Source organism: Cheilinus undulatus, linkage group 11 (genome assembly GCF_018320785.1).
Source record: "Cheilinus undulatus linkage group 11, ASM1832078v1, whole genome shotgun sequence".
In the NCBI taxonomy this organism is placed as follows: domain Eukaryota; kingdom Metazoa; phylum Chordata; class Actinopteri; order Labriformes; family Labridae; genus Cheilinus; species Cheilinus undulatus.
The window spans coordinates 43,595,719-43,619,441 of NC_054875.1; the positions used below are offsets into that span (position 1 = coordinate 43,595,719).

At 38.3% G+C, this 23,723-nt stretch overlaps 1 protein-coding gene across 1 annotated transcript in view; it reads left to right on the forward strand.

Annotated features, from left to right (window-relative positions):
• The window catches only part of LOC121517378 (probable phospholipid-transporting ATPase IIA), a 58,019-nt gene that overhangs the window by 27,948 nt on the left and 6,348 nt on the right, over positions 1-23,723 (forward strand). Inside the window, exons 16-27 of the mRNA XM_041799080.1 lie at positions 1,670-1,762; positions 1,892-1,975; positions 2,782-2,952; positions 5,885-5,983; positions 8,628-8,717; positions 8,970-9,114; positions 12,531-12,595; positions 13,401-13,556; positions 20,060-20,124; positions 20,337-20,445; positions 20,543-20,600; positions 23,129-23,332. Coding sequence (XP_041655014.1) covers positions 1,670-1,762; positions 1,892-1,975; positions 2,782-2,952; positions 5,885-5,983; positions 8,628-8,717; positions 8,970-9,114; positions 12,531-12,595; positions 13,401-13,556; positions 20,060-20,124; positions 20,337-20,445; positions 20,543-20,600; positions 23,129-23,332 — 1,339 coding nt within the window. The remainder of the gene's footprint in view (positions 1-1,669; positions 1,763-1,891; positions 1,976-2,781; positions 2,953-5,884; positions 5,984-8,627; positions 8,718-8,969; positions 9,115-12,530; positions 12,596-13,400; positions 13,557-20,059; positions 20,125-20,336; positions 20,446-20,542; positions 20,601-23,128; positions 23,333-23,723) is intronic.

A 23,723-nucleotide genomic window follows, 5' to 3' on the forward strand; every position in this document is an offset into this window, starting at 1 on the left:
AAATGAAACAAAAGTACAACACTAAAGAAGGGTGGTTAAAGAAACAGGGTAGAATAAAAAAGCAGTAATTTACATGACTGTTCACTTCTGCATGCAGAGGGAAAAATTTGTATATGACATGCATGGTTAGATTTATTTTAAAGATTAATTTTGGGGCTTTTTTGCCTTTATTCAGATAGGACAGCTAAAGAGAATAAAACAGATGGAGAGAAATTAGAGGAAGGCATGCATCAAACAGTGCTGGGACCGGGTAACACAAGTACATGGAGGACCCTAGCCTCTTTACATAAGTGCCTGCTCTTCTAAATGAGCTAAACCAGTGCCTATGCATGTGCAAATGTATGTAATTTAAGACACAAGGCATGCAAACAAGACAGTGCTTTAAAGAAACATAAATCATGCTTAAAAATACAAAATCTCCTTATGAAACTTATAAAAAAACACTTATAAAAAAAACATGAAAAACATACATTAAGAGAAATACATTGGTACATCTGCAGCAGACTGTTAGAATTATTATTGAATGGTAGGCTCCTATTTTTTTAACCCCAAACAGCCATTACAGCATGCTCTTTAAAGCCAGGAGACTCAGATGACAAAAACAGTAATTTACCCTGCCGAACATGCAGAATTGCTGATCTTTCATTGCTTTGATTCATTATGTTTTTTGTGTTTATGTGTGGTTTTGGATTTTAGTCGATCCATGAAAACACTGGTTCCAAAAAGCAAAGGTTGGGACCCCCTGGGGAGTCACAAGATGCCTTCCAGAAAGCAAAGGGCATGTTTAAATAATTTCAAATGGCATGTTTTCCCATAATTGTAACATTTTATACATAAAATAGGTTTTTTTCATTATAAAGTCATAGCCAGTAGGTGAGATTGATGAATAAAATTAAAAGTATATGGATGCCAATGACCCATCATGGCCCATATGTGGAAGCTGGGCAGCCTGGGTTTTCCCTGCTCTAAAATGCCAAAACTTCAGAGAACACAAAAACACATTTATGAAGTCTCAACAGACCAGCCTCTCCAGTTTTCTGCAACCTAAAATTATGGGGTTTTTTGTTAACTGTGTTTGCTGAGAGTGTTGTATCTGCTGTTTCTGACTAAAAGCATCCAACCTTAATGTTAACATCTATCTCTGTGTTGAACCTTTCTTTACCTAGTAGTCATTAATATCCCAAAACATATAAAACTGGAGCCACAGTTTTGAAATCCTGGAATTTCCCTTTTATTAATAAGAAATACTACCTTCAATAACAGAGTGGGTCAGTGCTTGTTGCTAGGAGGACAATTTGGGCTTTTTCACTGGCTTTAACAAGACAAACACAGATAATAGGATTGTTATTAAAGCATATTATCTGAGAAAAACCTCACCTTTAATAACCTCTGACTAAGTCTGATGACTAATTTTATTTGTATTGGCCTGGTTATAACTCAGGAAGCCTGGGATTTTAAAAGTCGACTTCCTTATGAAAATATTTTTTGAAAACCCCTTGTGGATACCAAAATAAGTTGCGCATTTCCAGGCAACACAAAATCACAAAATAGTGCACGTGCACCTTTGCTCACGTGGGTGCAAAATGGAAATCCTTTCTGAGTGGACCATACTCGGATATGCTTTCCTTTGTAGTTTAGATCTGAATTTTCTTGTTTGTGTGTTTTCTAGGATGAATCTAACGGAGAGATCACTTTCTACATGAAGGGTGCTGATGTGGTGATGGCAGGCATTGTGCAGTATAACGACTGGCTGGAAGAAGAGGTATTTATCTGTCCTTTTCCTCCTAGACATGATAAAAGTGACGCTAAAGAGATTTTATTCCTGTTATAAACATATCAAGCATTAATAGATTTTGTAACATGCTAAATCCAGATGTTAAATGTCTTCTAGTGTGGGAACATGGCAAGGGAAGGCCTGAGGGTCCTGGTGGTCTCCAAGAAGTCCTTAACAGAGGAGCAGTATCAAGACTTTGAAGTAAGAGATTAAAGCCTTCAGTAGTTTTATATTTAGATTGCCTGGTTTGTGTTTGATAAATCTCTTACAGCTGTTAACTGCAGAGATATAAACAGATTCAATGAATGATGTGCTCACAATAAACTCGTATTTTGCTGAAAAAGTCAGAATGATATTTTCTGCAGACATGTCCAGTATTTCTAAATGTCAGAGTACATTGTTGGGTAATTAGAGGGTCCGATCCATGCACCCCACCCTCCCACGCGCACACCCAGGCCCCACTCATTGTTTGAGCAGGGCAGGGCTGCCTCCCCCTGCAGTCTTCAGCCCCAGGCCCCTCACTGAAGTGTATAATTGTGTGAGCAGAGCTGGTGGGCAGCAGTGAGTCACTGACTGAGTCACACACAGAGTTTGTGTTCCTGTATGAGTCACCCTGAAATTGTTTTTGCTTTATCTCATTCCCAAATTGCCCTGGAGTTGGAGCACTGGAGATGGGCGTTAACCAATTGGTCACGTCTGTATTTCCAGATTTCTAGAAGTTTTCAGGGCTGCTTGCAAACAAATACCTGGTTGTTTGAGACCTTGGGGTTTTATTGCAAAGTCTCAGTGTATTGTATTGGAATGCTTTTTGCTGCATATGCATTCATCTTAGTGAAGAGTAAAACATTTTTCTCATGTTTGCAAACTTTAAGGGATACCCCGACTAAAGTTTTCTGTAGATATATACATTTTCTGTCCATCCCTACCTTCTCTCTTGTTAGGTCTTGCAGCAATGACTTTTTTTTTCTACTCCAAATAATTAAGCAATCCCTTCTCCTACTCCCCAGGCACGCTATGTCCAGGCCAAACTCAGTGTCCACGACCGCTCCCTGAAGGTGGCCACCGTGATTGAGAGTCTGGAGATGGAGATGGAGCTGCTGTGTCTGACTGGGGTGGAGGATCAGCTCCAGACGGATGTCAGGCCCACGCTGGAGATCCTTCGCAATGCTGGCATCAAGGTCTGAAGGAGGCAGATGGTTTCATAGTTTATAGTAGCAAAGAATTAATAGAACAAAATGCTCAAACCATACAGAAATGTGTGCTTTCATTGTCTGGCCTCATAAAATAGCCTCATAAAAGTACAATCAAACAGGACCATGGAATAAGGATGAGTTATTAAAGAAAATTGAAGAGATTGCTGATAAGCGTGCTTCTGATTCTGATCTGACAGTATTAATGATTTGGTTTTATGTGCAAGTACCACAAACCTGCTGTGCCTTTGCAGCTCAAGTCTTATCTTACACAGTGTTTGACAAAGATCCACTCTCCAACCCTGTAGATAAGTTTGATGTCATTTGTTTGGCTTTGCTGTGCATCAGTGGTAGAGTCAGAATGCTTGGACGTTTGATCCCAGGCCCTGCAGTCCGGGGATCGATAGGTCCTTGGGCAAGACACTGAACCCCAAATTGCTCCCACTTCTGTGTCAGTGTCACATTTTTGTGTATAAATGGGATTAGTTTATACTCATGGTCAATTCACATAGCATGTAGAGTAAGTGTTTGCAACTGGGTAATGCCTGTTTCAGATAGAGAAAGGAAATTAGATGCACATCACTTTTAAAGGCTTTAAAAAATCATCATAAAGGGCAAGGTAACACCTGCAAGCTTACTCCATGCCACAAAAGTTTTAATAGATGAAGTTTTGATCACTCTTTGATCTTTATCAGGTCTGATTGTTCACACAGTAGGAACCCCACCCATACCTATTCTCCACCCCAGCAAGTCAGCAAGCTGTTCCAAAGCAGGTGTGGGTACACATTCAAAAACCTCCAAGATTAAAAACATACAAATACTAAAAAAATATATTAAGTACTTCATAATTTTATAATAAGCAAAGGAGACTGCAGCAGTACAAAAGTACAGGAAAACATCAAATTGAAGGGAAAACACAGGCCTGTTTCAGACCAGCTGCGTGTTTTGCTGTCTGCAGCTGCTAAGAGCGTGCACTCTAACATGCACTGTTACAGCTGTCATACCAGAGGTGTGTGTACTGCATGTTGGATACCTCCCTGCTGTCACAGCCCTGTCTTGCTTCACAAATCTTATCTCAATACATTTTCCTGTCAGTGACTTGATTCATTTTATAGCCAAACTGAGCCAAAGAAAATCAGAATAGAGCATTTTGTATAAACCAGGTGAGCTTCAACACAGAAATGCTAAAAATGCTAAACCAGGCTTCTTCTTAGAAAAGTACAAACTGTAAGTGTAATCTTACTGCATTTATCTTGCCTGTTATGTATTCTACCTGTATGGAAAAAGAAAGCTTCACTCATAGTGGAAGTTTAGAGAACAAGTTTATTAGACAGTTTTGGCTTGTGGCCTTCATCAGGGTAATCAAGTAATAGATTGCAAACATATTCTACTGATGTGAGAAGGCATATCTACTAAATCAAGAGAAATATGGCTCTCTATCATTTTCATAGCTATTTCTGAAAAAAGAAAAGGCGGGCCCTCTATTCTCTAGATTCTGTGCTCATGCAGGCAATCTGAAAGCCCTGACTTGTTAACATGCAAACCAAAATGAAAGTCGAGCCTTGCCCAGCCAAAACACCTGTCTCACATGTCCAGTCTGCAACAGGTTTAAGTTTGACCAGTTGTTTAAAAGTGCCTTGAGTGGTCGGACCAGATGATTGGAAAATCGCTAAACAAGCTAAAGTCTGTATACCATTTATTGGTATAGCCTTTGAGATGCTTTTTACTTGTGATTATGCCTCTAGCACAAAACAAGCTTTCAGCATTTTCCATTCTTCTGTAGAAACTAGTTTGGAGTTATTACAGATTTTCAATGGGTCCTTGAAAGGTTTAATAAAAATTCCATAATTTGGACTTTAGAATCCAAGACCATAAACATCTTAGAAAGTCTTAGTCCTACTTGTAAGAGAACTTAAATTTAAGATCTTCTACCAAGATATGTCTTTATCCTGTCATTATTTTCTTGCTACTTTTTATCCTAACCATTCTTTAATGTGTATAATGCTTGTCCTCATTACAATTTATCATCATATTTGTGTTTTTATGACTAAAAATTTACTTGCCCTTTACCATTAAGCATTTCATAAACAGTTTATTAGTTCAGAAAATTAAGGCATGGTTCGGTGTACCAAGAAATTATTCATGCCTTTCATATTTGACAGTTTTCTGTGCAAAATGTGGTATGAATTTTCCTACATTCAGGTGTTAAAATGGTCTTAAAAGTCTTAATTTTGTCTTTTGAAAGTGTTTAGGTACCCTGTCATTACCAGTCCAGCTGTCTGAGTGTATGCAGAAATATTTGATAATCAGTCAAGATCAATAAACTCATACGGTAAATGATGCTGACCTGAGTTAATCACATCAGCTATTTTTAAATTTATTTTTCTATGTAAATGCAAAAGAATTATCCTAAAGTGTGCTTAAAATCATCTTTTTAGCATGCTTTCACTGAACTTTCTTTTATCCAGACCCCTTCATAGATGGATTAAGCATCGCAAATTTTGTCAATTGTCTCAATATTAACTCCCTAGAATCCAAATTGGCGCTGAAATCTTCCAAAATATTAAAAGCCTGTACAAATAAACCCATAACATTTACATCATTTTTCTTTGTACTTTGACGGAATCATCTGCTAATACTTGCTGCTATAAATTGTATGTGATATCCAAACATCCAGAAAACTAATCTGTGTTATGACTTGTGTTTAGATTTTGTTTAGTGCATAATTACTTCACTGATCATTAAGTCCACAAACTTCAAGAGCAGTTAGTTTAATTGATTTCAGCATGATTACAGTGTTTGGTCTCTGGAATTCAGCTAATGTTAACTGCTCTAACAGAGATATGTGAGAGACATTGCTGTGTGTAACATCTCCATTTTATCCATCTAAACATGATGTTACTCTCTGGTCTGTGTGTAGGTTTGGATGCTGACAGGAGACAAGCTTGAAACGGCCACATGCACCGCAAAGAACGCCCATTTGATCACTCGCAACCAGGACATTCACATCTTCAGACCCGTAAGTGCCGGATAAAGACCCTTCTTCCTCTAACATGTTATGAAGTAGGTTATAGTTGACTAAAGTCCAAAAGGGTTCATCAGAGTTCAATTAAACACTGACAGCTTCCTGACCCCTCCGACCCGCCAGCATCCATCCTCTGAGCGACCCAGGCCCGTTTAGCCGGTGGTCAAACAGCCCCACACAACTACGCATGCAGCAGAGGCCAGCATCCACAGCTGAATAAATCACCTCCCACCAGTGAAAGCATCCAAACCACTGTCAGAGAGAACAAACAGGCCTTCGCTCACACACAGAGAGGAGAAACCAGCTGAACCACTCCCAGAGGGAACATGCACAGGGCTCACTTCCTAATTTGTTTTGCAGCTTTTGGACTCTCACCGCCCGCTTTGATAGCCCCCCTCCTGCTTTCCCCTCTGGAGCCGTGCCAAAGCAGAAGGAGAGCCTGCCATATAGGAAGGTTACAACTTGCGTACAACTGCGGTTACTGGAAGAGAATAACAATGGCTGGCACGGCTTGAAAACCCCTCTCCCAGTGGACAGGGGAGTGCTGACTGGGCCTGCATCACATACATCTGGATTAGTTTCCTGGTGGCCACCAGAGCCTGATGTGGATTGACGTATGAATAGTCAGCGGTTGAAGGATATTCATTCCAGAGCATGGCTATTGTTGACGGATTAACACCATGCCTTGTCAGAGAAGCATTTTTGGAGAAATTTAAAGTCTATATTTGAACTTGACACCATTGTTAGAAACCAAAGGTGATTTTATAACACAGAGTGTTTCAACACATCTCAATTTTTCATTTCAACATATATTTTGGAACCACTTTACATACACTATCCATAGTGAAGATTCAATACCACTACCTTACTAGTATCTGTGTTTTTTAATGTAACTGTTACTTAACGGGAGTATTCCCATTAAGATACAATATATATTTTTAAAAGGGAGTTCTGGCTGAGACAGCAGCATAAAAAAGTTTCACACAGAACAACAGACCAACAATTTTGAAAATAGATATCAACAAAAAATTTGCAGAATTCACTAGAGATTCCCTAATTCTGAAATCAAGGATGATGCCAGTCAGAAATCTGGTGTAATGATTTTTTGGGTTGTGTTTTATAAAGCTTTTTTTTGTTTTTCTTTGCCAGATTGTAGTATGATTTAACCATCTCCGGGGCGGAGGAGGTTCCCAGTCCCTGGCAGTGTTATTTGGGAGTCACAGGCTGAAAAGTCTGACAACCCCTGGAGTAAACTTTCCTGTAGTGTTCATCATAATCTTGGTTTATGTGTGAAAATCTAATTTTGACACTTAGCAAACACAGCAGACCCACGTTAGAAATTAATTTACTATTGCTTAATGCTTGCTAAATTCTCATAAAGATTTTTAAGTAATAGCTTGGTTTAGATATTCAGTTTTGTACTTTTTGATGTAATTTATGTCACAATCAATTGAAGAAAAATTCAGTTATACTGCCTTATAACACCCTTATTAAATTGCCTTCATTATTTTGTAGACCTTGATAATGATTTAAAGAAATAGCTTAACCTTTAAGGGAAAATGTATTCATATTTTATACATTTTTGTTGTGGTTTTACACATTTTTCCTCCATTGATAATAATTTTTTTTTTTGCCTAGATCAGATAATGACCAGATATCAAAGCTGTAACACTGAAAGATTGCTCAGCATTTTGCAGTGTCAATTTTGTCAACATTACACATTAACACATGAAAAAGAGAGACAACAAAAGTGCTTCTGGTATCCCAAAAACCACTGCTGCTCTAAAAAAGGGGGCAAAACTTGAGACCAAAAAACAGTGGTGTGCCACTTCACCCTGAAGAAGGTCCAAGCTGATACGCAGTGCTTTATTTTGAATGTTTGTGGCCTTGAACCTGGATCTTTTAAAGCCGTATTTTGGTCTTCCCCGCCTTTTTAACAGCAGATACTGGTGGAAATCTTTTTTATGACTAAATCATTTATATTTTTATCTCGGTTTAGTCATAAAAATCATTAATATTTTTTATAACTAAACCGAGATAAAAATATAAATGATTTTGACTACAACAAAACAAAAAACAAAAAATTTACCTAAAACAATTTCAGCATCTGTAAAGTGTCAAACTAAACCAGAATTTCTTCTCCAGTTTAACACTAGTGTTGTATTGAAAATATAACTATGGTTGATTCATGATAAAGTAAGAGCATACTTCAGAGTGCACATGTATGAAAGTTACGATTTATCTATGCCTTACGGAAAAAGCTAGGCCTTGTCTTAACCTCCAAGAACTTATCTGTATTCAAAGATTTTTGCAGTCAGAATCACTGTTTAGGAGGTAATAATCTGACCATTATTTCCCCAGTTATTACTGGAGGCCTGCTGAATTTATCATCTGATACAGTATTTCAGTCTTATTATATGGCCTTATCAGATTGTTTGATATTCAGCAGGTATTTACAAAAGCATCAACGTTTTTTGTCAGTGCACCTGGAGGAAAACAAGCTGCCGTTCTTAGAAGCTAACAGTCTGATAAGAATCAAGATGTAAACCTGACAGATTTTCATCCTTGATAGTTTCTCTTTTGGGTGTATTTTGTGCGTTTCTTACGTGCTTTATGAGTGCGGTTTCTATTGCCCTAGGTGACGACTCGAGGGGAAGCCCACCTGGAGCTCAACGCTTTCAGGAGAAAACACGACTGTGCGCTGGTGATATCAGGGGACTCTCTTGAGGTATCAGCATTTGTGTATGTGTGTCTAACCCTCTAACTGACTCGTCTCTCTTTATGAAACCTGACATGTTTTCTGTGCGATGCATGATAATATCGCTGCCACTGAAGCACCTCTGGAAGTGGTATCTGTGGTTAGAGTCTCTCTGAACCGCTGTAGGAGCTAAACTGTACCTTCATTGAGGTGTACAGTTGAAATCAGTTACATGTGTTGGTCTGAGGTGCTCACCTGTTTGCTCTGGTGGCTTTCTCACAGGTTTGTCTGAAATACTATGAATATGAGTTCATGGAGCTCGCGTGTCAGTGTCCCGCTGTGGTTTGCTGCCGGTGTACCCCCACCCAGAAGGCTCAGATAGTCAAGCTGCTGCAGGAGCGCACTGGCAAGCTCACCTGTGCTGTTGGTGAGTAGAAAATAGTCCAACAGTTTTTTTCATGAGCATAGTTAGTCTGAACAGATTTTAGCTTTGTTTTCAAAATTTAAACTGAGGGTTTGTAGCATTTAACCACATCCTTTTTAATCACTTTTTTTCACATCCTTTTTAAAGCAACCACAAACCTCGGACCTTTACTTCTACTCTTACCAATGTAAGGGCATTAATCAGTATGTTTTATGCCAGAAAAAGTTGAATTATTGTTAGTTTGACTAAAACTGGGCCTTTAAATGTACTGAAGATTCTCTAAGTCAGGTTGACACATTTGGATATGTGGATGAAGTTTGATTTACTCTTGAAAAAGCCTCAGTAGACCCCAAAACTGGACTGTGCATTATGCACAGGCCTCAGTTTCCCAACAGGGATTTGAACCCGTATAGTTGTAGTAATAACCCATGGTTGTACAGATTCCCAAGCACACAAAGACCTTCCTCCCTTGCCGCACCATTTGTGAGCCCTTAAAGCTGCAGTGTAACAGTTCGTGGTGGTACACAGCATGCATACATTTACCCACTAGATGTAGCAAGTATGGTCAAAGGCACCAATTGGGGGGGCTTTCTGGGGTCCAGTCTTATTGAGGGACCACTGAGGTTGACAAAAATACTATACCCTAAACTCAAGCACTGTTAAGCAGTATCACTTTTGACCTTAATACTCACATTTACCTATCTCTTGATCATGGGTTACCATCCTGTAGAATACAGTCTACCCATACTCTAGATATGCATTCGGTCCAGTGCTAACAGATGGGACTTTTCCACTATGACTTGTGGCCCTGTCAATCCAAACCAAGCCGTGCTGATTTATTTTTCCATCATCAGTTTGGCCATGGTGGTGCTATGCTAAGCCATACCCAGAATGGTCCTCCTCTGGGTCAGGGCCCATTCGTGCCACGCTGACATCACAGCGGTTCATCATCATTCAGGGATGCTTTGCAGACTTGTTTAGGTAGCAACCGCTGCACCAAACTTTGAAATACCTGTCAGGTTACCAATAGGAGAAGAAGAAGAAACTATGAGGTAAAAACGGAACTGTGCTTCTTCTTCTCCTGGCAGAACAAAAAAAAAAAGTGTACCTAACCACAGATATTTAATGCTGCATCATCAGCTCTAGATGCACCTCAAACAGTTAGTTTGGTTGTGGGGAAAAAGCTAATCCCCTGCTGTGCTGGGTTGCCGTGCTGAGTCAAACCAAGCCAAGTTGCTCACTGTAATAGAAACCCCCAAGATTTTCCTTTACCCCTTTATATTTCAGTATTAGCAACATAGACTGTTACGAATTGTGCATCACAACTGCATAAATTGTTTTGGTCTCATACTTGTCTTTGATTTTCAAAACATTTAATATTTTTACTGGTTTTATTCTGTAGTTTGCTTACCAGTTGTTAAATGCAAATTTTAATTTTGGCATTTCTAAAAATAGAAATGCTAAAATTCTAGGCTCTAGAAATTTGCAAGTTTTTATCAATTAAAACCTTTAACACAAGTAAGATTAAAAACTAAACCCTTTGATTTTGTGTTTCATTCCTTCCCCTTTATCACTTTGATAGATTTATGACTGAATCTACTTGCCTAAGTGTATGAAAATAAATTTAATCAACTGGAAATAAAGATTTTTTAATGTTAGTGAATTCCAGTGGGTAGATCTAAGGTTCGCTGTTGATATCAATGGGGGTCTTTAGGTGAAAAAGGTTGGTGACCACTGCTCCAGATTAACCTAATCTGTAATGGTATCCTTATTGTATTCTCCAAGTAGTCTAAATAAACTTGGAAAAAAAAAAAAAAACTTTTTATAGCGTAATAAGTCATTTTCGTCATGTTATGTTGTACTGAAATAACAGTCAACCCAGATTTGACTAGTGTGCAACTGCCTTTATTCATATAAATTGCTACACAATACCTACTCTATAAAAATAACGTCAGATATTGTCATATTTTGTAAGGATTGCAGTTCAAACCTGCATCTTCCGGAAGCAGAGACATTTGCAGTGCCAAGTCAAGAACCCTCAATTCTCTAGATTCTCCAGGCTTTAAGTTGTGCATATCGGGCACGTAGCGCTCATGAAGGCAGTCTGAAAGCCCTGACTAGATAACATGTAAACTGACATGAATATCAAGCCATGGCAACCAACACCTGTGTCCCATGCACAATGCCTGACACAGGCTTTTCTCTGCATCACTGCTTTGTCTTCCTCTCTACCAGGATACCCCACTGCCACTCTCCTGCTCCCTTTCTCTCTCTCTCTTTCTGCAATTGTCTGACCTATGAAATTTTGTTTAGATTTTGTTCCAGCTCATTGACCGACTTTTTGACCAACCAACTGGAGGGTGTCGGTCCTAATTAAGACCTCTCAGATTATAAACAGTAACTAGATAATTTCCTCCCCTAAGAAGCTGTACTTTGGCACAGATTTCTTAGCCATTTATAGATTTGTGAGATAACAGATTTGGATGATTTCTAGTAGGGCTGGGCAATTCATCAAAAATTAGATAAATCACATTATGGCCTGCTGCAATTTTCAGATCACAGAAGGTACAATATTTCTTTAACCTGAAATTTGTGTCAAAATACCAGTTTAAAACTTTTTTTTTTGCAGGAGAGATGTTATGCATTAGATATCATGCAATCATCCACAGGCAAATTTTTAGAATAGTCTACAAAAATCCTCCTTTTTTGTACATTTTGTACATTACATAAAAATTTTAACTCCCTTTAATACATCAATTTTGAGCCATCAAAATTAGATATTTTTCAAAATTGTTCAGTTCTAGTTGTATCTAATATTGTGTTGGTTATAATATAGAATGATTTATGGCTTGTGTTTGCAGGTAAAAACATAATATAAGGGACTTAAGAAATAATTGCATATCAAATAGCAATTGCAATACTGGGGAAAATATCACAATTAGATAATTTCCCAAAGCATTCAGCCCTAATTCCTGGCTAACATGGCTGATTGTTGTACTAATTTCAGTGTGATAAAAACTGCTTTTGAATTTTTGGCTTTTGCTGTCTTGCTTTAGCTCTGTACTATAATTTTCTAGGATAAAGTGAAATTTCAGTGTACTTTTTTTTAGCTAAAAGAAAAATCCTGCATGCTTGTTTGGTCCCCTTGGTAACTGAAACTCCAAAGTCTGAGGTTCTTGTTTTACACGCTTTTGTTATGCTTCATAGTTAAGACCCAGCCCCATGTCTTTAATCCCTTATCGGGTAAATTCCTATCAAACCTGTCATTTTCATTTCTTTGGCTGTGTTTCTGATGTTTTAATCAGGCCAAAGCGAGGGAGTGTCTTGTGAAAAATGAACAGACAATACTCAGTCAGAGTTTGTATCAGTGAGTCACTGATGTGAATCCTGACACCTCGATGGCTTTTGTTTTCTCATAGGGGATGGAGGAAACGATGTCAGCATGATCCAGGAAGCCGACTGTGGCGTGGGAGTGGAGGGAAAAGTAAGACTCTCTCCATCTCATCCCTTCACACTGACGTGCCTCTCTCACATTTTTTGCTTTGTGTTTCCTGTCAAGATCTCTCTCATGTTCAGAGACATGTCGAGAGACGTGCACACAGATGATTCCTCTTTTTAAGGATCTATTGTCTGAGTAGAGGAAGCAAAATGACAGGATGCTTTTTGAGTGTCTCTTAGCCTGCTGTTTGTACTTCTCACAACTCTGTCAGACATGGACTTCATAAATGTCAAAAATAATAGCACTTAGAGAACTTTTTGACTTCTATGGAAAACTTGCTCACTCTTTTTCTCACAAAGAGGTGGAGGAGATTGATGCTACTCCTACATAAGGGCCATTACACATGATGCTTGAGACCAATTAGCTTTGCCTAGCTGTCTTTGCTGCAGACAAATTATACCTACTAGCTCTTGTAAAGTTCATAAAATCACACTAGCATTCTTTGTGCAATCTGTACAAAGCTATTTCTGCAGCAAATATCAAGGGGCTTTTTGTTCCCAATCAAGATTTCTGGCACATTTCCCCCATTATGTAAAAGAAAATAAAAGGAACCATTAACTTTTGATCAGTGATAGTAAAATCTCAAGTTTTAATGTTTTCAGTAATCAAAAATTGCAGGCAAACTCCTTCAATCTGTCTCAACAGTTTTATGCTTTCAGTTGAATGAGATCTGTTTTTTTCCCTCAGCATGTTTGATTCCTAATAACATCCATCCCAAAGAACTTCTTTCAGCCAAGCAAACACTTCTTAAAGTTTGTCCTCACATCACTCTGTGCTGTGTGTTTGACAGGAAGGAAAGCAGGCCTCGTTGGCCGCCGATTTCTCGGTGACTCAGTTCAAACATTTAGGCCGGCTCCTCATGGTCCACGGTCGGAACAGCTACAAACGGTCTGCAGCCCTCTGCCAGTTCGTCATCCACAGGAGTCTGTGCATCAGCACCATGCAGGTAGAGTACAAACAAACATAATTTTGACCAGGATTTATGTCAGCTAGTCATATTGCACTGTATAATGGCTTTTTTTTCATCACATTCTATCTACAGCCAAATTTGTCTGATCTCATAGCATAAAAACATCTGTTTCAAATTAAGTTAAAGCTCATCACATGTACGGTTGTGGCTCTTTGGTAGAGTGGGCAACCTCTTGATTTGATCCGGGCGGCTGCAGCTTGTATGGAAAAGTGTCCTTGGCCAAGACAGTGGATTCTGAATTGCTCCTGCAGACATAGCCTGAACATAAATCATAATTTATCTGCATTGCAATAAGAACATACACAATAAACACATGACATATGTCTGCATTTATCTCACTTATTATGCAGAACGCTTTTTATGACCATGCAATGAGGCTGTCAGTGGTAGAGTCAGTCATCTCTTAGGCTAAGGGTTTAATGCCCAGGTCCTGCAGCAACATACAGATGTGTCCTTGGGTAAAACACTGAACCCCACTGCTATGTCAGTAGTGTATTAATGTGCAGTCATGATGGCATCACTGGGTGGTAATGGATGAGGGTGGCCTGCAGTGTAAAAAGTACTTTGAGTGGTCGGAAGTCCAGAAACGGACCATGCAAGTTCAAGCCATCTTGCTACTTTACCACAAGTAAATTTTAACTGTTGAGTGGATTTCTGAGTAACATGGCCAGACTTGCACATCATGTTGATACAATCAAATGAAAATCAAGCTAACTCTAGATTATTTAATGCCAATTTAGCTGCAAAAGAGCTTTTTGGGGCCAATTTTGTATTCAAGAGAAACATTTTGTAAGTTGAAAACATTGTTATCAATAACACTAATTAATGATTTTATTTGTATAGCAACTTTAAAACAGAGGTTTACAAAGCACTTTGACAATAAGCAGAATCACCAATAAAACAAGGCATCATAACTCAACACAAGCATAAGAACAAAACAAGGAAGACTAAACCCCAACATCAATAATCCCAGAAAAATCAAGCCAATATTGTAACCTAAGCATTATAACAACCCAAGGACGTATGGTGTTAGACACCATAAAACCTTGGAAACATAAAAAATCCAGATGATAAAAAGATAAAATTAAAAGAACTGAATGATCTAGATAATTAGAGCAGGTCTAGTATGGCAAAAATCATAATCAGGATTATTTTGATGATTATTGAGATCTCAATTATCAAACACAGTTCCATGTTTAGTTTAGTTTATTAGTTTATTTGACAGGGGCCATGCAAAACAAAATTGTCAAGCCAGAGTTAGCTATAAAGCTAATTTTCATCTGTGGTCCCTGGGCAGGAGATGTAAAAGAATATACAATACAAATGATAAAAACAAACATACCAACATTTAAAACAATACATACTCAACAACAGTCCATAAAAACAACACATTTGAAATTACATTTCATTGTCTCTAAGATTGATGCATTCAGAGGATTAATCAGTGGTCACATGATTGTTTTTCCTTGAGCCATGATTTCAGTTTACTTTTAAAAACACTGAGGCTTGTACAGTCTCTGATATGGGGAGGAACTGAGTTCCACTTTTCTGCTGCTCTGACTGAAAATGCAGACTGTCCAAATGCAGTTTTCCTGAGTTTAGCTGAACAATCTCCTCTGGCTGATGCCCTGGTCTCCCTAAGATTGTTCCTGCAAAGTTGCAATGTTGATTGTACAACATCTGCATCAATGCCTGGATTTCAAATAATTTGAAAAATGTTTGCTTCTTGGGAGACAGCCACAGCTTTCTAATAAATTCTGCATGTTTTGGATTGTTCCAGGTCTGATCCCATCTATAGTTCACAGTTTTAAATTTAAATCTAAGGTCACAAAACATCTAAATAACCTGCTAACAATTTTTTTGTCTATTAACTTCATAAGACTAACTCAGTATTGAACAATGTTGTTGAAAATTATTTTTTATATCATGCTGTCTAAAGGAAATTTATCTCAAGTCCTAAATGATTAAAATCATCAATGTATAATTCAAACTTAGCTGTGCAGTGTGTAATATTTAGTATATTAGCATTTATCATAATGCTACATACATAATGTAGAACATAATAGGAACATAATGCCTCTCTAAATTGGTGCTTAATCACCTGGATTTATAAAATTGTTTTATTTTTATTAACTTGAAATATTTACATGGGAAGGTTCTGCCATCTTGGATTTTTGCATCCTTTATCTTTCTACAGTACCACAGAAGGGGCCAAATAAAACAATTTTATATATTACATGATTTAATGCTAATTTAGATAGACCTACTTATGAGTATTTTATTTCATTTTTACTAGTTTTGTTCAGCTAAATGCTACTAAACTTAATATTACATACTGCACCTTTAAGTTGCAGCCTACAAAGTTATCAGCCTACAAAAGCTTCCTGGATCTGTTAGGAATAACTTTCTATAATGCAGTTTAATTCAAAGAATAAAAAGATGTACTGCTAGTTTTTCCAGTGTTGTTCAGCCCTACATTGGTGTGTGTATATATATATATATATATATACATGTGTGTGTGTGTGTGTGTGTGTGTGTGTGTTTAAATATAAATTAGATCAGGAAAGGCTCCAGATTGGCACTTAGCACAGCCTCTGCCAGCAGTAGGTGGATGTGTGCACACTTTTTGAGTGGTTGTAAGACTATAAAACACTGTGTAAGAAGAGTTCCTTCACTATTAACATGCTAGATGTATCTGAAGATGGCAGCAGTTATTGATTGGAATTGTATGAATTTTACGCATTGGTTCAAGGTTTAAGGTTCTTTATTAGTACCCAAAAGGGTAAATTTGTTGTACAGACAGGAGTCAGCGTCCAAGAGACAAAAAACAAACAATGATTCACAATTCAAGACACATTAAGACATTTAAAATACATTAAGCACTGACATTAAAATGCTAAAACAAACACTGAAGATTAACACCATATCATGATAAAGTGCTCTAGACAACATCCATTCTAAAATAATACTCTCAGAGTGCATTGTTGCTTTTCATTCAATTTAATCCATTTATTCAACAAACAATGTCAAAAATTGGATACAGTCATAAAGATACTGTTGATTTAATGTTATTTTAGCTGCAATAAATGCAAATGTTTGGCTAAAGACTTTTTAATACTTTGCTGGTGATGCTGAAAAAGTAGAAGTTTTTAAATGCAGAAAAAATTCCTAATTATCACTCTGTATGACATATTCACATTTTTAGAAAGTAATTATGCTTAGTGATTTGTACTGAGCCTTAAGATAGGGCCAGGGTTAAGCCTCGACGCTCATACTAATTTTTGTTCGTGCCATGATCGAGAAGTTAAATTTAGCTCTCGTCTTTAAAAGTGTGGCACACTGAAACATTGAGTCAAAGCAATCATAAACCACTTAAATATATCGACGAGAACATGTTCTATGTTAAGGTCTGGGCAGGGAGCCATGGGTTATGTTTGTCCACAGCACCTTAAATCTAAATTTGAGGAGGAAATGATTGGGGTGAGACAGGGAGCCGATTCAGGGGTGGTCATGGAAGGGTGGGGTGTTGATGACTCAGAGGACTTAGCCAGTGGTGCCCTTCTGAGCCCCTCCACCAAGCACACACACTTTACACAACACCGTCCCAAATCACATTCCCATGTCCCAGTCCAACCTCAGCCCCCGCCTGGAAGGACAGCCCATGACTCACTGCATGGTGGACTTTGGGGTTTCAGGGAGGCCCTCCTCCGCATGTCTCACATTAACACCAACCACAGCCGCAGCTGTGACCCGTCTGCTGTGGGGCCGCTCGATGACAGGCTGACAGCTCAATACTGGCATCATCCATATGTTTAAGACACATGTTAGGATTAGTCAGAGAAAGTTTGACCTTCTCCAGAAGGGAGCGGCGGTAGACTGAGGATGATTGTGGTGTTGTTTTTATTGGAGAATTCAGATAATTAACCAGGCAAAGTGTGATAACCTTTAGTGTGTCTTACCAGGCCAAATTATAATAATATTTTGTTATTCTAAATGAAAATACATTCCAGGCCATTAAAAGTAGTGCAGTAATATTAATGCTACTGGATTAGATCAAATTTTGAAATCAGGTTTTACTAAAAAATAACAAAAAGAGTGAGAGATTACATTATTTTATAATATCAGGTATTTCCAATCCACTGCACCAGCTCTTTACAAGTTCCGTAATTATAAAGTCTATCAAAAATCCACGGCAAACCATGTGTTGAATCAAGTTAGTTTGTCACTAAGATGTGTCATTCTTTGATTGTACCATAGAGATATAAAATTAATCTTAACTTGTAGAGCATGATGTTCAAAGTAACAATGCACCAGAAATTATATTTTATCTCATGTGACCAATAGAAAAGGATTTTCTTGAAGCAGTCTATGTTGCAGTAGAGTCTAAAAATTCTTGCCTGACCCTACCTGAGCCCATGCATGTTCTCTACAAACTTGTCCTTTCCCATCTCATTAACTGCCTTTATGGCCCTGTTTATAACCTGATTTAAACCCTACAATTTCTTCATAAGTTGGCTTTTATAATTAAAATATAAATTACAATTTAGAGTTGATTGAATGACAGAAATCGGTTGAAATAAGATAAGCTCAACACTGAAGCATGTTTTACAGATGTGGCCTAAGAGCAGAGCAGGGAGGTAGAGAAGCAGACACAAAGATATCATTGACTTCATGGCTAAACTAAGTTGCATTAGAACAGATGATCAATTGAAATTTTTGCTTCTTTTTCCTTCACCCATGCATAATTGTGGGCCTCTCTCTCTCTTTTCATAGCTCGTCCTACTCTGTACTATTTTACTTTGTGCTTGTAGAATGGAGCAGGCTGGAAGTGCTGCTTTTTGAAAGGTTTTCTCCCTCATTGTATCAAAAATGTATGTTTACAGTGATAGACTGTTTAGGCAATAACCAGCTTGGCGTATAGTTTTTAAAAGACTTCTTAATTCTTAAAGAAACGTGACCTGGGCAGTTCATCTCATTATTTCTACGTTATTTCTGTCTGCAGTTGTTGTTCTGACATTAGCCCAGTCAGGAGAGACTGAAGTCACTGAACAGTAATTTGTTTTACAAATTTTGATGAAGACAAATATGCAATGTCTTTGGCGATTGAACTGCATCATGATGACTTCATGTACTTGAAGGGGAAGTGAGGCCGACGGCAGGAAAAGGATACTGCCCTTTGGTGGTGATCAGATAAGGAGTAGACTTCTGAGAAGCTTGACCACCAATGAGGTGGCTTGGAGAAGGAGACTGAAGTATTCAGGGTGAGATGAGCTGAAGACCTGTGAGGATCTGGACTAGATGCTAATGAACTGGATGAAGGTGGCTGGGCTGGAGGAGGGTTGCTGCGTCCACACTAAAATGACAGGCGGACTGTGAAAGAGACTGACAAATTTAGTATATGAAAGCTCAAAGGAACCTGATTAGCTCAGTACTTAAGAGAGTGAAAACCAACCATAATCAGCTGATCACCAGAGCAAAAAGAGAGAAAGGAGAGATATGAACAAGTGATTACCATAAATGATCCTGGTTTAACTTCTGCTGCATTCCAAGAAAAATAGATTAAACTCAAAAATATAGGTTGAACCATAGTTATTCGGCTATGTCTGACAGGACGTCTTTGACTCCCTCAAGCCCAACCCCATCTGGGCCTGAGAGAGGGAAGCAAGAATCCTGGTCTGACCCAATTCTGTGCTGCAGGCCTCACTCAGGCAGAGAATCTAACCTCTATGTTACTTCGCTGTCTCTCATTCCTACCTGTATCTGAACAGACTAACAGGTGAAAAACACTATTTACAACCAGCAACTAAAATGTAGGTCTTTTATTTAAAACATAGCAAAGAATCATGATCAGGTGATTAAAAACAGCCTAGCCACTTAATATACGACTAATATGAATACACATGTTGACAGTGAAATCCTCAATTTAAACATAGTTTAATGGTAATCTGTTTTTGGGAAGATAAAATTACCCCCATCCCCCTATGGAAAGCTAAAGCACCATCCATGTCTCAGGGGTATAATCCATCATAGAGAACACATAGCTGGTGTCAAACAGCTGGTAAAACCCTCTGTTCCTTGTAATCCTCAAAGGTATCCCACCTTTCAAAATGAGATGTTTAACAACCAAATTTTAACAAGTCTAATCCAATCTCATTCAGTTATATAATCCTTTTTTACTCTTGAACAACTCTTATCCTGAAATCAAGATTTGATCCTATAAATGGCTTTAATCCTGCTGTGTTACTTTTGAACTACCTAGCTGAAAAGTCTCTACCCCTGGTCAGGAAAATCCAGTCTGGTTTTGCTTTGCCTACTGGGAAAAAAAGAGCTGTATTACCTGATCCTTGGTTGAAAAATTGAACAGTGGATTACCAAATCTGGATTGTTCTCATGTGGTTTAAACTTTTGAATGGGCTGGGTTTTATTTCTCCTGTCTTATTTAAAAAGTGATACCCTGTTTTTTGTTTCTGTTTCTCTAGGCCGTCTTCTGCTCTGTCTTCTACTTTGCTTCAGTCCCTCTCTACCAAGGATTCCTGATTATTGGGTGAGATACAAACTCCGAATGGTGATGACTTATCAACTGAGTATTTGGCTGCCTTGTTGTCTTGGCATTTCCTCTGTGTTTCACTGTTCTAATGCAGGCAGGGGAAAATGTGAAAGTATTAACCACTGTAGGAATCAAACAATGAAATGTGTGAAACTTTTTTGTGTATGTACCATTTTATCTGAAACATGTTTCCCACACTGTTGTTCCAGCTACTCCACCGTGTACACCATGTTCCCAGTCTTCTCCCTGGTGTTGGATAAAGATGTGAAATCTGAGGTTGCTATGTTGTACCCCGAATTATACAAAGATCTATTAAAGGTATTTACTCCCTCTCTGTTAAAGTGCAGCCCATTTCACTTACAGAAATCACAAGTAAACACCTTTTTTTTGTTTTTGTTTGCTCTTTTCTCACCAGGGTCGACCACTTTCATTCAAGACATTTCTAATATGGGTCTTAATAAGTATCTACCAAGGTAAGGAATGCAGAAAATCTATTATTAACACATTAAATGGAGGTCCAATTTGTCCCTATATAGGGATTCTACATATGAAAGTGTTTAAAACTACAGTTTTAGACTTCATTCTTTTTAAGGATTCGTGGATGAATGAGGCATCAGCGAGACAAATCAAAACCAGGCAAGGAAATAGTAGTGAGTCACTCAGAGTATATCACAGGCCACACACGCTCTGCTTTTGTCTCTGGAGTTTATTTTTATGTGCTGACTTCATTTGTCAAAGGTAACTTTTCTGACATGGACCATTTGCAGTGAAAACGTATTGACAGGATCGTCTTAAGCTACGCCCTGAAACCTTTTATCTCTTTCTGTCAAAACATGAACGCTTCATTTAAATTCAAGTATCAGGGCTGGCATCACTTTACTCATATCGGGTTCTACTGCACCATCTGTTTGTAAGTGGAAGTTTGCAGTGGCCCACTTTGGGAACCACTGAGTTAGATTATGTGTGTTAAAATGTTTACCGATGTCTATATGATATGTTTCAGAAATGGAGAAAAAAACGCAACTGTTAGCCACACATTTGTGCTTAAGTGCTGTGTAATATATCGTTATTCTATGACTAGCTAGTTAGCGCTACAATTTAACAGCTGCATTTAGTCATCCAGTGCAGTGGTTCCCAACCTTCTTTCCATTGAGCCCCTCCTTCACATATCTAAGAAGAGCTGTGGCCCCCCCACAACCCACACGAAAAAGGGACTTATTGCTGTCAAAAATGCACACCAATTTGAATTGTTTTCATTTAAAGCCAGACAAAATAGCCAAAAACACAAGTAATATTACCAAAACACATTTGTATGAACCATTCATGTGTTTTTCATGATTTAAGATCGTCTGAATGACCCTCATTTTAACAACCTCAGAGCAGATAAATCCTCACATCCCCCCGAAATCTCTGGCGCCCCTCAAAGGGGGCCCCAGACCCCAGGTTGGGAACCAAGGATCTAGTGCATCAGCAAATACTAATTTTGGAAATTAATGTTCATTAGGTATATTATATTTTTGCAAGAGCAGTTGGTTTGTAACCCTTAAATTCCACATATTCAGTCTATGCCGCAACCCACACAAAGCACACTTAGTAGCAAATGGCTTTATTCTTTATCTGTCGTTGCAATTCTGCTTAAAATATTTTAAGTGGAGCCAAGACATAGAGTAAAAATGCACTGATACCACATTTTTTCAGACCAAGTATAAGAACAATTACTTACATTTAGGTACTTACCAATATGGACCACATAACTGTCTTTAAAAACAGTTGAAAGTTTGTTTCATTTTCATCAGAAGTTCTTCATTCTTCCTCTTGCCAATTTATCAGTGCATTGGTTTCATTCTCCTTTACTTTTTCAGCAACACTAGTGTTAAAATATCAGCAAACTGGAGACATGGCTCCAACTTTGACTTCATACTCACATAAGAGAGGCTAACATCATGCTTTAAAATGACACTGGGTGCTGCATCTGCTGTGTTAATACAAGTACGAGTATGAGTAGGGGATAAGTATTTAGGCTTGTTCTTGGGACTGCTACCTCATACTGGTGTCGGTGTCTGTGCATCCCTAACATAGAGCATATTGACAAATAGGAGCAAGAAAACACAGAGCATCCACTTATTTTCCAAATACATCAAAATGCACAGACTCCCAATTGTGTCTGAAAAAGAAAACCACAGAATTATGTAGATTGTCATGTTAGATGTATTATTGCGTGATCTTGCAATTTCTGCATCAACTTGTAGCTCTCCTAAGATCTTGAGATCTCTCGTGTTTAGCTAATCAGGGTTGTGTGATGCAGAAACGCATCTAGTAGGCAAGAGCCCGCCATCAGTCAGAGCAAAACTGCAGCACACATGCAAAGCTGCAGACACAGAGTATGTGGAATTTGCAAGTAATAATTACAGGTAGCTCTTAGTTGATGCACTATTGGAGCACCATAGTAAAGACCTTTTTTTCATTCAGAGATCAAATATAAAATTTAGAGAGGCAACAATAATGATGATTTTCTTGATCTTCCTATGAAGAATATCTCAGTCTTCTGTGCTGTCAGTGCATCTGTGCAAAGTTTCTGCTCTGACACAGGAGGACTCTTCATGAAGTTAAAACTTCATCAGAGCTTGTTAAAGCTTGTCACGACTTTAAGCAGTTGAGAAATCTGGGTGTCATTCAATGCATACTTTAACTCCATCAAAAACTGAGTAAAATAGAAAGTCATGGGAAAAGAAGAAAAATGTTAATCTCTTTAGTCAGGTCTCATTGAAATGCAAGAATGCTAAAAATAGACACTACTAGTAATGATAGCTTGTCAGTTTCTGTTTTTTCTTTGGATTCATTAATAGAAGTGATTTTATGTAAGAACAAATCTTTGTATATCTATAATTTAGATTCTTCATAAAAACTGCTGAAGGCCTTTGTTGCATCATATTGTGTTGCTTTATATTCCAAAAGTGAATTGTTCTCTTCTTCTGAGTTTCTCCCTCTTTTAACTCTACAGGAAGCATCATCATGTACGGGGCGCTGCTTCTCTTCGAGTCAGAGTTCGTCCATATCGTTGCCATTTCCTTCACCTCTCTGATCCTGACGGAGCTGCTCATGGTCGCCCTCACCATCCAGACGTGGCACTGGCTTATGATAGTCGCCGAGCTGCTGAGCTTGGCCTGTTATGTCGCCTCGCTCGTCTTCCTGCATGAGTTCATAGGTATGTTAACACAAACACGCATGCATAAACTCATACCAGCCACACAGGAGACTGGTAGCCTGTTGTAGTTAATTTAGACACAATAAGCTTTATTTTGCTGCAGCCTCACTGATGTTATTATGCTTTTGCTGACCTTGAAATAGTACGTCAGCATTCAGCAGTAACGGGGGGACATGCTTATTCATATTATCCCCCTGGTGTATAATAAGCTGGGTATTAGGAAGGCTAAAGGTGAGTGCAGTGACAAACTGTCCCCATGTAGTATCAAAGAGGAAATGCCAACCATCCTGTTAGTTTCCTGTGGACTGCCAAGGCTCATGTTTTTATTACAAAGTGACGGTGGGTTACACAGAAAAAGAATCGTAAACATTCGTAGAAGGTTGTTTTGTTT